We start from the raw sequence: 14,566 nt of genomic DNA, 5'->3' as shown, positions 1-14,566 counted from the left end.
CGCGCCTTAGTTTTTTTTTTTTTTTTTTGCACACGTAGGAATGAAACAATTCGTTAGTGTGCGTGGGTTGATGATATCATCGATGACGTATAGAATATTGTGTAGTAACGGGTGTATAGTTTGTGAAGGAAGATCTTTTAGTTTCAGTCAATCGCGAGCAGTCGACCAGATTTCCCGCCTTTAAGGTCAGTCAGTTATTAATCATTCATAAATAAATATTATAAATAACAATTTTTTTTTCATTTTCATTATAAATTTTATAAAAAAATAAAAATTCTGTATACTAAAAACCGGTATTATTTTCAATGTGGCTTCATACAATTTCTATATACCTTGAGTTTCCCTCTCAAATTTCTGCATTCGCGTTATAATAATAATAATAATTAAAAATAAAAGAATAATAATTTTTCTTTTCGTTATAATTTTTTTTTTATTTTTTCTAAATAACTTTTATTTTATTTCAATATAAATTCCATTCTATTTCATGTTAATTCAAATTGACACAATTTCAAAATAAAAAATTTGGAATTCAAAAAATTTTTTTTTAATTTTTGAAAAAAGGGAAACTTATCAGAAAATGGGAAAATTGAAATTAACATAAGTTATAGTGGTAAAAAAGAGGATTTTTAAAAAATAATTCGTAATTGAAAGAAAAAAAAATTTTTTTTTTTAATAATTGATAAAAATGGTATTTGAAATTGTTTACATGTGATTGATGTATATAATACGTATGGTGTGTCGTGCTTAAAAATAACCCGCGATGACGCCTTGTTATTTCGCGTTCTAAGAAAATACCATTGGATCACCTCGCAAAAAGGAAATTGGGTGCATATTTAAAGTTTATTTCTTTTTGGAATCCGATGATCTCAATCTCTTTCGAAAATTTTATGTTAAAATTATCTATATTTAAAATAAATGACCGCCAATAATTTAAATAAATACACGTCATTTCCCCGTCGTTTTAGATATAAAATAAATCAAATTTTTTAAAAATCCCAACCCCTCACGTTTTTATAGCAATATTTTTTTAACTTGTCATATATTAATAATCAATATAATCAATTAAATGTAGTGCCAAAATTTATCTAATTAAATGTCAAACTAAAAATATAAAATATTTGAAATTGAATAACAAATGTATTTGAAAATAAAAAAAAAAAAAATTATCAAGTACAAATCATTTTTTTTTTAATTAAATGAATCAATTATGAACAAATTTTTAAATTATAGTATTTATTTTTTAAAAAACTTGTTTTATTCGGAGTATAAAAATAGAAAATGACGATTGATTAGCGTATTGAATATATGTAACTATTAAAAAAATATGAGTAATTTGTCTGCATTCTTGATTGAAAGGTTAAATTGTAATTATTGAAGATTCTATTCTGTCATATTTTCATTGATGCTGATTCAGAACAGGTTGTTTACACTTTTCATTATAGTAGTGCGCATAACACCTGTTGGTTATAATATCAACTTTTTTTTTTTTTTTCTACTTTGATATACTTTTTCAGTAATGGATAACTTTAATTAAATTTTATTTTAATAATCTGATAAAATGCTCAATCAATGAAAGGGAAAGCTTCATATGAAATTTATTACCGCAAGTATTGATTGTGTTGAGACGCGCCTTAGAGACGCGACTATGGGAGTGCTTTATGTATATTGTATATTCTTTATACACTGTATCTGATAACGCAAAGAAAGAAAAAAAAATATTTACAAAAAATTTTTTACTTATATTGTAGAAAAAAAAAATTTATTAAAAAGTCGTGCAAAAAAAAAAAAATAAAAAGTTGATAAAATTACATTATTTTTTCAAACTGTTTTTTTAATAGTCACTTTCAAAACGTTAATTAATTCTTACTTTTAAAAATTTTTTGTTAATTTTGTTTTTCAATTATTTTTTCTTTTATCAAATTTTTTTTTTATCAAATAAAAAAATTATTTTCAAGTCAGATTAAAAAAAAAGATTTTCGTAATTATCGATCGATAATTAACAATTCCATTAAAGTTGTGAATTTGGAATAAAATTTACAAAAATTAATTTAGAAATATTTTATAGTTTAAATTTAATATTTAATTAATTTAAAAAAAAAATTTTTTAATTAAAATTAATTTTTATTTTGGTGAAATATTAAGTAATAATTTTTGGTTGTATGGGAGACTCCTGCTTTCTTCGCTATATGTAGGTCGCACCTCCAATAATCTCGACCTTGTCCCTGTTTTTCAAAGTGTACAACACGCTCGCATTGCTTTTGACCAAAGGCTTAATAAAAGAAGGAAGTTACATTGTTTTTTAATGACTAATAATTGCAGAAAATAGCCCAGATTCTTTCAGCTTTAATCGTGTAACCTTTAATGAATTTTTCAACTAATTTTAATCGACCTACTCAGAAAAATAATACCTTCAATTTGAAGGTGCAAGAAGAAGAAGAAAAAAAAAACCTAAGAATTACTAACCACAAACCATTACATTTTTAATCCAAATTAATATTTTCAAATGTTTTCAAAAAAAAAAAATTTTTATTTATACATCATTCACATGTAAAAAATGATTAAATATAATATTAAAATATATTAATATTTCTCAAAATTGAAGTCATATTCAAAAATACATGATGACTCAGAAGTTAATTCTGTTTGATAATACATTTAAAAAAAAAGCATATTTCTTTCCATGTAGGGGGATTATTATCCACGATATCTTTCAATGAAGATTTTTTTTTTTTTTAGATTTGAATTATTAACAATAAATGTGTCAGAAAATATAAAAAATTTTATTAAAATTTCTTATTGTGATTTTTGTTAATTTCAGAAATTAATTAAGGCCTAAAAATGTCTCATTCTGTGACAATTCGAACACAAACAGTGACGAGCAGCTCATCAGCTATTATCATTAATACTGGCTACTTGAAATCATGGAGTGGACTTTTAAAAGTCCTTGAATTGGTATGTGTTTTTAAAAATGCAAATTTCAATAAAAATTATTCTATGACACATTATTTTAAAATTCAATTCATGCGTCTATATGAAATTCCTATTTAAAAATTTTTAAATCCAATTGTATATTTAATTATATATTTTTATTTATATTATTAGTAAATTAAAGGAAAAAAATTATTAAATTAAAATATTTTTTATTTTGTTATAATAATTTTTTAAATAGAAAAATATTTTCGTTTTATTAAATTCTGTTTTTAATTAATAGTTTTTGTTTATTTTTATTCATTTTTAAATAATTTGAATTAATTTTTTTTAAACTTGTTTTTAATGTGTAAAAATTTATTATTTACAGGCACTTGGCATAGTATGTGTTGGACTGATGGGATATTTATTCGATAAATATTACCTAATAGGTTATAGTTATTCCTATATTATGATTCCACCTTCATTATTTTATTTCTTAATAGTTACAACATTTATGATAACAACTTTTATATTATTATTAAGCTTCACAGCATCAATTTCAACGGAATCTATTTTAACAAAAACTGTTTTCGTAAGTATATTTTTCATATATATAATCGAATTTTTGATTTAAATTAATTTAATTTTGATTTTAATTAAAATTATTTTTTTTTTTTTAAATTCAAATATTTTAGGAACTCATATACCATGGATTAGCATGTTTACTGATATTAATTACGGCTGTGGTACTTTTTATTAAATTGGACAAAAGAATAGTTCGATCATCAGATCAGTATAATCTACTTTTAGCGTCAGCTGTAAGTATTTATTAAAAAATAATAATGAGGGGGTGAGAAGGCGAGAGAATAAATTTAAAGTTTAAATTTTAATTTTTGTTACAGATTTGTGCACTGATCAATTCAGTTTTGTACCTTTTAAGCGTCATCATCGCTTTCCGTTCTTACAGAGGATTATAAAAATTTTATCAATGATTTGACATAAAAATTCTTTTTTAAAATTAAAAATTTAAATTACAATTGTATTAAATATTCTATTTTACAGTAGAACCTCTGTAAGTGGAAAGGTAAAATCTACATTTTCAACTTCAGTTACACTAAAAACTGTTTTTTTTTTTAGTATATTTTATAAAATAAATTTTAACTGAATCGACAAATTATAAAATAGAACCTCAATAAGTTAAAGTTCAAAATGAAATCATCAATATTATTGAGGTACTATTGTAATAATGAAAAAAATTTTATAACTTAGTTATTGTATATTAAATTATAATATGATTATTTTATAATATAATTATTTCATAGAATATATAATTATTTTATAAAATACGTAGCAATATTATAATTTAATATAGATTATTGTAACAGTATCATACAAAAAAATAATAATGTCACTCATAATATTTAAATAAGATGTAAGAAATTTATAGTTTTTAAATTAAAAAAAAAAATTTCATGAATGTTGTCAATTTAAAAAATAATTACTTTTTTAATATTAATCTTTAAATACTGCCATTATTAGTATATATAGATTAAATTAATTTTTTTTTTTATTAACTATTGTCTACGCACACTAAAAAAAAAAAAAAAAAATTGTCTAAATATTGTGTAATTTTTTTTACACTTGCTTCTGAATATCGAACTGAATTTTTGAAAAAATTTATACAATGTACTTAAAGAAGAATTATTTATATTATATTTCAAAATAATATGTGCCTAAAAATATATTTTTTACGAAACCTTGAAATGTCAGGGTCAAAAAAAATATATTTCAAATTTTATAAAATATTTTAGATAAGTTAAAAAAAATTGTATTTTATTCTTTTAAGAAAATTTATATTATTATATTGAAATATTATAATTTTATAAAAGAACAAGTACAATCATGTTACGCTTATATGTCCTCAATACTTATTGTGGCTTTGAAAAGTGCTTTATTCGTCTGACATTGAAATATATTCGAAATTATATAATTAATGTTATAGTGATGCAATGAGAAATAAGTAGAAAGCAGTATTTTTCAAAGTTTTTTTTTAAAAAAAAAAGTACCTATTATTAAATCAGCTAAACAAATTTTATTTAAATTAAATAAATAAATATAAGAAAAAAAAAAAATTCAAAATAATTGAAATTTTTCAAATTTTACTATTTTTAATATATGTTATTAATTATAATTAAAATTAATTATTTAATAAACTTTATATGTGTGTTTTATAATTATATAATAAATGTATATGTTTTTTTTTTGAAAAATAAAAATTACTTTTTTCTCATTACATGGAAGTGATGTTTAGAAATTAGAATAAATTATATAAACGTATATAGTTGAATTAATTGAAAATCGTATTTTAAATAAACATGTAATATAATTATACAATTTATGTATACTAATGTATATTTTAATTGCAGATAATAGAGAATAATAAGAAAATTATGTTACTTTTTTTAATAATTTAAGTTAAAAACGCGAATTTTGTCGAAAAACAAAAATTTTAATTCATTCACTGTGTAATTTATTGTCGCATAAAAAATCAACATTGTTCACACTATGTGTTTATTGTCCTTCTCATTTTCAATGAACAAACTACTTATATAATCATTTTTTCTACGATGCAAGATATTTTGCAATTATATATTGTTTAATAAATATGTTTTTCGATGCTTATTATTCATACTCTCTACTGTTTATTGTAAAATATATGATAAATAATAAGTGAATAAATTTAATTGTGTAAAAGAAAAATTAATTTAATTTAATTTAAAAAAAAAAATTATTAAAATTATTTAATAAATTTAATTTGTTTATAATATTAATTCAGAATTATTGAATAAATTATTCAATGGTTGTGTATAAGGTTAGAAAATTTTATAATCCCCCCAAAAATGCGTATACACTGAAAAAAAAATTTATTTGATTCAAATACCGGTGTATTTGGTTATTATCAAATAAATATTTACTTGAATCAAATATTTCTTATTTGAATCAAATAAATTGTATTTGCTTCAAATACTGAAATATTTTATTCAAATACTATATATTTGATTTAAATAAGAAATATTTGATTCAAATAAATTTTTTTTTCAGTGTAGAAAATTAATATCGAAACAATAAAACTTAATAAGATTAAAATAAATTAGATGTGGATAAAAGGAGAAAATTCCATAGTGACAAAGTGAAAAAAATTATTAAAAGACAATAATTTATAATTGTCTTTTAATAGAAGAAAAAAAATTTACACAGTACCTTTTACCTGAAAGAAAAAATAATTGTTAATACCCTAACCTATGTATTATTTGATCATAAATTTGTTACTTCTCTATTTGTAAATGATATTTGTAAATAATAAATAGTAAATGATAAAAAGAGAAGATATAAAAGAACTAAATTGTAAAATTTATTTTTAATTTTAAAATTAAATTCTAAATATTTAATATTTAAAATAATTAAAAAAATTTACATGTATACCAAGAAAAATAATACCTGACTCTAAGAAACACAATATATTAAACGAGAAGAATTCACTTTCCAATTGAAAAAATATATAATATAAAATTAATTAATATATTAATTCAATTAGCAGTCACTATGAAATTTTCCAAATAGGTTACAACTTGACTCCGCCACAATTCTGGAGACAAGAGGGACTTACCAATCGCGAATTAATTCCATCGTTGCGATATAATACTCCTTCTGCTTCTGTTTCCCTTCTCCCTGAACCAGTTTGTAGAAAACGGCGAAAATTAAAGATTAAAGAATTCTTCCCAATAGTCCAAAAAACTGTTGAAGCAATGACAAATAATATCCACTGGAACGATTCACGCACACTTGATTTCATCTTTCTCTGCAAGTGAATAAAAAAAAATATAAGTTTATTTTTTACATAATAGACAGGGTTTCAACAATTAAAAAAGAAACCTATAATTTAACTCACCATGTTTATAGGAAAAAAAATGTAGAAAATAAATTGCCAAAAACAACGACTTAACAGAAATTTTTATCAGAGCAGAAATAAAAAGTAGAAACGCACTGATTGGTTGGAATACACTATTCGCGGGAATATGAAACGTTCTTTGGTACCCCCTATCGTTAGTTTATAGAACTCTTTTGTTTTGTCTACGTTACCGACTAGGACTCTCAACCGGTAATAAGATTGATGTGAAAATATTTTTCATTATTATTCAAAATACTAATTAATTATGAAAACATAATCTCAATTATGCATAAATGACAATATTTAATGTTTCATAAGCGATTCTATTAGGATTTGTTATGAAAATTGTCTAAAAACGCCATTGATTGACGATTTGTCTTTTGACCAAAAATATTGTCATATTTTTATCAGTTCATAATATACTTTTACGATATATTACTTATTTAGGAAAAACTAAGCTTAATTGCTGTAAAATATTTTCAATTAATATTATAATTTAACCGATATTAAAAGAATTAAAGTTATCCCAACACGCCACACTTCTTTAACTACTAACGACGCCATTACAGTGAACCGAGTGAACAGTAGTGCCAACCCTTTACAAATGAATTAACCACACTTCTACCAATCTAAAAATAATGAAATTTAAATTTCATAATTGGAATAATACACAAAGACTATTATTACTCAATGGAATAAAAATTAAAAAAAAAACAAATTAAATTAAAAAACAATTATTATTATTATTATACATTATTATACAAAAATAAATACGTTTTTAAATAAACGATAGTAAAAATTAATTTATTGAAATGTTCTATGTTTAAATTAATTTCGTATTTACATTAATAATAATAAATAATAATTTAATAATTTGATAATTAATAATAATTAAAAATAAAAATTAACATTTTTAAAGAAGAAATCAAATTTTAATAATAAATATTTTTAAATTCTCGTTAATTTTATTTTTATTTGAATAAAAAAAATGTTTTTCAATAAATAAATAAATTAATTATCTTAATATATTTATAAATGTATACTTCATCTTGTAAGAGAATATAAAAAGAAATTGAAAGAAAATTATAAAAGATAATAATGAAAAAATTTTTAGCGGATTTAAAATTAGATTTGATTTGCTTTTATGTTTTTTTAAAATGGTTTTTTATGTTTTAGCATCTGCGGGAACCGTCACAATATCCCAAAGTTCATGGCACGTGCCAGAAATAGACAGTGATTTCCTTGTGTTATTAACGACCCAGGGGGTGCAACGACACTTTCTTTTTGGGATGCATCTCATGAACACCCTCAGTGAATTTTCAACAGCATTTGAATACAGACGTCTTAAAGTATAACTATATTTTAAATATTTATTGTTAGGAATTTATTTTTAAAAATTTAATTATTATTAATCAATTTTTTTTTTTCACGTAATAAAGTTAATTAATAACAATAAATAATATTGTTCATAATTAATTTGAAATTAATTCAATAAAGTGCTTTCATTTATTTATTGTTAAAGTGCGTGGAGATAAAGAAACGGGGAATAAAATTTAAAAAAGGACATAAATTAAATTGAATTAAGAAAAAAAAAAATGAAAAGAAATACCGGACCAATAATCAGGATGGTGTCTAATGATACTCATGGTGCTGGGGGAATTCAATGTTGTTTTTGCAGATGTTGCACTTGTATACATCTCGAATTTTTTAAAACTTTACCAGGCATTCTCAAAGTATGCGAAACCGTAAGTATTTGTAAATTAATATTTATTGTCTAGATTTAAATTTAAAATAATAATTAATTTTAATTTAAATAATTTAACAATATATCGATTATTGTCACAAAATTAATTAAGATTAGTAAAAATTCTAATTAAATTGAATTTTTTTAACATTTTAATTATAAATCGCTTTTTGTTTTAATTTTAACATTTTTATATTAATAAAATGGATTTTTAATTAGTTAACTAAAGAAAAAAAGAAATAACTGATAATTTTGCAGGTGATTAGTGGATTTATTCAGAGTCTATTAATTAATTATGGCCTCCGACACAGTGCAACAATTGGAAATGCTTTTGAAGGAGCTTTAACGACTTCTTCTGCTTGTTTTTTCACATCAACTGTGCTTTTGGCGTGTTACTTTCTCTCAGAAAAATCATATAGACTCATTCGTGCCTCTCTTTTTGTAAGTATAAATATATTACGTATTTATTTTAAAAAAACTTTAATATTTTTTTTTTCTTTTTAGGAAGTAATATTCAACAGTTTGTCTTGTTTCTTTTATTTGAGTTCCGCTTCTTTTTTGGCAGTTTCAACAAAAATGTTTCTTATGGCACAGTACTACTTGATGCCAGGATTCGAAGCTTATCCAGCAATGACAGCAGCTTATGTAAGTTTCAATTAGGTATAATTATTATTCCAAATTACACGAGAGAAAATTTTTTTTTAAGAATCCTTCTGTAATCAGAATTTTAAAAGTAGTATTAAATATATGATGTCATCAGTTCCAATTATTTTAAATTTGAAAAGAACTTTTCCACTTGAACATACTTTGTTTTTATTAATTAGAATAGAAAAAAAATATTTATAAATTTTTTTAATTCTGTAAAATTATCAATTATTTCTTGTCTTCTCTCAAGTAATTAAAAATCATCTCAAATTTTATATCTGAAAAAAATAATACAAATTTTAAAAAATTAATTTACAGATGCTTAGCGGTTTTGTCGGACTTATACATGGAGCAGATGCCTATATTTCATACATTCATTATAAGACCACGAGATAATTAAAAATTTTTTTATAATTTATAAAATGAATCTAGTCTTCAGAAAAGTCTGATTGAAAATCAATCCAAAAGAACACATTCTAATAGTGCAAATACAAGAAATAATTTCTCATCTATTATCAATGATTAAAAATTAATAATTTAATTATAAAATATTCGATATTATTTTTTTACAAAAAAAAAATTATTAATTTTTAATAATTCACTTGAATGGATCGATTTTCTAAAACTCAAATTATATTTAAATTTTTGAAAATTCAAAAATAAATGAATGAGTCATTTTTATATAGTTTACAAATTATTATGATGAATGAATAATTTTGGGGATAAATATTAATTAATTTAATAAGCATGTGATTAAAATGCAAAGAAGATTTCTTAGGTCTTTCAAATAAAATGAATCAAGATGATGACATTTAGACGTCGTATGTGATTTCCAAGAGTGTCTCAGACAGGAAATTGATCCTAAAGTGGTACAGTTAGTTTGTTTCCAAGCTGTTCAAAACGAAGCTAATTAGTTAAGTGCCACTGTTTCTATAGACTCCACGCTCAAATCAGTGACAAATTTACTGTTTTAGCAATTGATGAAAAAATAAATGTCTTAATCATTATTTTTTTATTTATCCACGTGTTGAATTATTATTATTATATGTTATGTTAAAAATATAAAATTATATTATAATTATCTTGTATAAATTTAAAATTTACGAATTTAATTCAACTTGAATATTATGTAGAATTTTAAATAAACTTTTTTCATTTTTCTAAATAATTGAATTATTTTCATCATATTGTCACCAATTTGTCATTAAATGCGAATTACGTCAAAAATAATTATAATAATATTAAATTAATTAGCAATCTCCGATAAAAAAAAAAAAAAGTCATTGGGAAATTGAATTATGATAATTTACGAAGGTTTTAAAAATGCCACGTTAATTGCTAATTATCTAGGGGTAATCATTATTTTTTCAGTATATAGTGGAACGATACGAGAGAATTATCAATTACACCGGATAAAGTACATAATTAAGCTCTATAAGTTTTTCGCAAGCAGCTCATTATACATTCGCAGATTTCTTTTAACTTCCAACAATTTCATATTTTATACCGTTGACTATAATTTTCTATATCGCGTGTTAAAAAGTGTTTGACTTTAGAAATTATACTTCAATTAATATTAAAAAAAAAAAAAAAAACACAGATTCACAGACCTTATCAACAACTTTGAAAAAGAGGAAAATTTTCTTGATACAAACATTTTCATAATATTTATTACTTTAAAAACATAAAATTTAATATTTTTTCTCTTATTAAAATAATAAAATTAATAACAAATTTTAAATAATTCAATTGATGAAATAATGATATACATAATTTCATTGTAATTTATTAATGTTAAGGTCAGTTGATAAAGAATTAATTAATTATTTATTAATTAAATAATTAATAATTAATTATTTAATTAATTATTTATTCCGTTTTAATTATTTAATATTAATTAAAATGCTGACGATATTTAAAAGAAATTTGATGGAAATTAATAGAAAAGAGAAAAAAATCGTTTGAGAATTTTTATAGAATGAAAGATTTTTTTGTCTGAACGTTATAATATTATTATATATTATAATATACGTACCGCAATATAAAGCAGTCGAGCATACATGTAATACCAGACAGTAGAAGTCTTCATTCTAAAATGAAGCATGTGGCTCGCAGTTTACTCCAAGACCTCGGATCGTTTAACACGCATTTTTCCATCTCAAACCCGTTACTGTCAGAATTTTCTTCCATTCTCAATAGATTCTGAAAAAATGTTTATAAATTAATAAATAAAAATAAAATTATAACTTATATTATATTTTTTAGTGAAAAAAATACAGGTTTTAATCATATTTTTTCATAATCAGTTTTTTAAATTTTTGTTAATTTAAATAAAAATAATTAGCTTTAAATTTAAACTAAATCGAAACAGTATAGTTAAAAAAAAAATTTTTATTTATAAATAGACAATAATTTTGAATGAAGAAAATTTTGAAGTAAAATAAGGAAAAAATTTTTTTTTTTAAAGTGTGATAAAAAATGATTACAAAAACATTTTTTCCATGTACCAATGTGTTATCGTGATTTTTATATTCTTTTTCCATTCTTCTGGAAGGTGATCTTGTGAATCGATAATTGAAGATTTCTCTCGACGATAAAGGACTTTTCTTGAGGCTGCCTCAAGGATAATCAACTGAAAAATGAATAAAACTATAAACGGTACGAGAAATGGAATTTATTATTCATATTAAATTTAAAAAATATTTTCAATAATGAATATATAAAAAAAATTATTATTTTGTGTCAGGTAATCTGCTTTGGAATTGTCCATTATCTAATAAATATATGTCGTCACTTTATCAACAAAAATTTTTGTTTTCTGGAATTAAAATTTCTACAAAGATCAAGTAATCAATAATTCACAATGACACTTTCAGACAAGTCATTTATTAAAAATAAATAATATTTTGACCAACGTTTTGAGACTTATATAGTTCTCCTTTTCAGGGGCTACAAGGTATAATATTAAAAGAAAAATATTAAAAATAATAATTTTATTTCTTTTTAATAAATGATTTGTATGAAATTGTCATTGTGAATTTTTGATTATTATTATCAATCGGACGTTAAAGATTCAAAAATTATACAAAGATCTAGATAAATATTTATTGAATTGCATAATTATATCTTAAATCAAATCACATGAAAACTGGGTCAAGAAAGACAAAGATAAATAAAATCTATTTACTTTTCTAAATAAATAAATTAAATAATATTAAAATTGATTTAATTTATTAAATTAATGTTTATTAAAGTAAAGTTTGAAAATATTCCTAAATATGAAATAATTGAAGTATATATATATTTAAGTTAAAAATAAATTTTTGTTTGCCTTTGACAATGTTTTACGAGTTTGCAACTGGAATTACCAAATTATACTCTGCTGTGTATGATAAGATATACAATGCGTTAAGTTATTTAAAAATGCAAACTACCATTGATAAAAAAAATAAATTGTTAGAAAATTCAATAGAACAAGAGAATAAAAGAAAATTCCTTTTTTTCTCTAATGTCAAATTAGCAAATACACCGCTATAAATTCTTTACAATGACTATATAACAATGGCACGTGCAGAAAAATTCTCCAACTGCTGATGTAATCAGAAATGTGAATATTTGCAATCACTCGATTTTCAGAAATCATATTGATTCATTTGCATAAACGTAATTTCCCTAAGCATAAACAAATGTCATGTTTGTTAATTAAAAAAACATTGTTAAATGGTTATACATTTTTAATGTATTAAAGTAAATTTAATAAATTTTTTTAATTAATTACCTAAAGTATAAATAATTATTAAAAAGGAAATTTATTTTTTATCTCTATTACATGATAATGGAAATAAGTTTAAAACAACTTTATCAAAATATTAAATTTAAAATAACTAATGAAAAACGTATGAAAACGTTTGTGAATAAAAAAAAAAAAAAACTTGGATTAATAAATTTTGTTGAAACAACTGATTGCACGTAAAATTCAACTGAAAAAATAAACATAAAATTTCTTTAACAAACAATCGCCTGTAAACTTCCTAATTTCATGAAAACAACAATAAAAAAAAGTTACTGTAATTCATTTAAATATTCAAAAACAATTTTTTAAAATTATATTATGAAACCTGATAATTAAATTAAAAATTTGAATGTTTAATAAATGAAAATAAATAAAAATTATTTAAAATGCAATTATTTTTTAGATATGACTACTACAACAAAAGAATCAAATTCGCCAGAAGAAGAAGATGCGATAGTGACACTAGTGATTATTATTGTAGCAATAATAGTTGCAATAATTTTCCTTTTTTCATTAGGACTATTCCTCGATTGCAAACATCAGTAAGTTATTTTATTATTTAATTTAAGGTATTTTATATCAATTATGATTTTTATATGCTTTGAAAAATTGTTAATTGAAAGAATAATAAAAGAAAAATAAATTTTCAGGGAAAGTGAATCTTTAAATAAAAAAAGACTTAAATTAAAATTACCTAATCGTATGAAAAAAAGAGGTCCACAAAAACAGGAAGACTCCAAATCGTTGGCAAATGAAATGTGTCCCACAGGAACTTCCGAATTGGGATACAATATGAGTGATGCTGTAGTTTAACAAAAACTTCAAATTCATTTCCGCTTCAACTGAATATGCATTTGATCTTGGAGTTGATTAACAAGACGAACATCCGTTGACGTCAATTAGCTCAAAAATTCTTTTCTTCCACGATAAATAGGGAAAGAAACTGTAAATCTGAAAAACTTAATAACTTTATTCAATTAGTTTTCTATAACACAGACTGAACATTTTATAATCCACAATAACTAATTTAACACTAAAAAATCGCACCAAAGCAAAACATATTAATAATTAATATTAATTAATTATTCTACTTATATTATTGTTATTATTTATTAATTAATAATTTAAACTATTCATTAGTTTTCTATTAATTAGACTCAGGACAAAGATTATTAGAAATAATATTCAATCTTTGTTTACGTTCATTTTAAGAATTCATGGCATGCATTTAAAAAAGGAAAGCATTTTCCTGACGTCAGTGACATAAAATAAACAGGATTATCTATTCTATTGTATTTTATGACGTGTTGCTTTAATGAAATCGAATTATAATATTAATTTATTATTATATTCTTTTAATAATTTATGAAGTATATTATATACCTATTATAATTAAAAATAATTATTGCTCAACGAAACTTTATATTAAAGTAAAACATTTATAATTATGTTTCTAACTATTTTTTAATTTAAAGTATTGTTTGTTTTTAAATAAAAATAAAAGTAAAAAAATGATATAATAAAA

General features: G+C 21.7%; 3 protein-coding genes across 5 annotated transcripts; all 3 read left to right on the top strand.

Annotated features, from left to right (window-relative positions):
• The first annotated feature begins 72 nt into the window (after positions 1-72).
• LOC127291687 (uncharacterized) lies at positions 73-4,959 on the top strand. The gene is made up of 5 exons (XM_051320915.1): positions 73-185; positions 2,819-2,952; positions 3,299-3,502; positions 3,606-3,728; positions 3,813-4,959. Exons 2-5 carry the CDS (start codon positions 2,839-2,841, stop codon positions 3,885-3,887), a joined length of 516 nt encoding a protein of 171 aa, XP_051176872.1. The 5' UTR covers positions 73-185; positions 2,819-2,838; the 3' UTR covers positions 3,888-4,959.
• A 3,086-nt stretch (positions 4,960-8,045) lies between these two features.
• LOC127291684 (protein singles bar) lies at positions 8,046-10,271 on the top strand. Of its 2 annotated transcripts, XM_051320913.1 has the most exons (5): positions 8,046-8,208; positions 8,382-8,604; positions 8,862-9,044; positions 9,108-9,248; positions 9,567-10,271. In XM_051320913.1, the coding sequence occupies exons 2-5, from the start codon at positions 8,455-8,457 to the stop codon at positions 9,642-9,644; spliced, it is 552 nt and encodes a 183-aa protein (XP_051176870.1). In that variant the 5' UTR covers positions 8,046-8,208; positions 8,382-8,454; the 3' UTR covers positions 9,645-10,271. The 2 variants fall into 2 exon arrangements, with proteins under 2 accessions (XP_051176870.1, XP_051176869.1); XM_051320912.1 differs by having other exon boundaries at positions 8,046-8,604.
• A 1,048-nt stretch (positions 10,272-11,319) lies between these two features.
• LOC127291688 (uncharacterized) lies at positions 11,320-14,336 on the top strand. Of its 2 annotated transcripts, none has more exons than XM_051320917.1 (4): positions 11,320-11,420; positions 11,716-11,906; positions 13,445-13,583; positions 13,692-14,336. In XM_051320917.1, exons 2-4 carry the CDS (start codon positions 11,888-11,890, stop codon positions 13,852-13,854), a joined length of 321 nt encoding a protein of 106 aa, XP_051176874.1. In that variant the 5' UTR covers positions 11,320-11,420; positions 11,716-11,887; the 3' UTR covers positions 13,855-14,336. The 2 variants fall into 2 exon arrangements, with proteins under 2 accessions (XP_051176874.1, XP_051176873.1); XM_051320916.1 differs by having other exon boundaries at positions 11,365-11,527.
• Positions 14,337-14,566: the final 230 nt, after the last annotated feature.

Source organism: Leptopilina boulardi, unplaced genomic scaffold, assembly GCF_019393585.1.
Source record: "Leptopilina boulardi isolate dan_hultmark-lab unplaced genomic scaffold, ZJU_Lbou_2.1 LbouV2_150, whole genome shotgun sequence".
NCBI lineage: Eukaryota > Metazoa > Arthropoda > Insecta > Hymenoptera > Figitidae > Leptopilina > Leptopilina boulardi.
The sequence above is the reverse complement of the archived record's forward strand: the minus strand, read 5'-3'. Positions and strand labels throughout refer to the sequence as shown.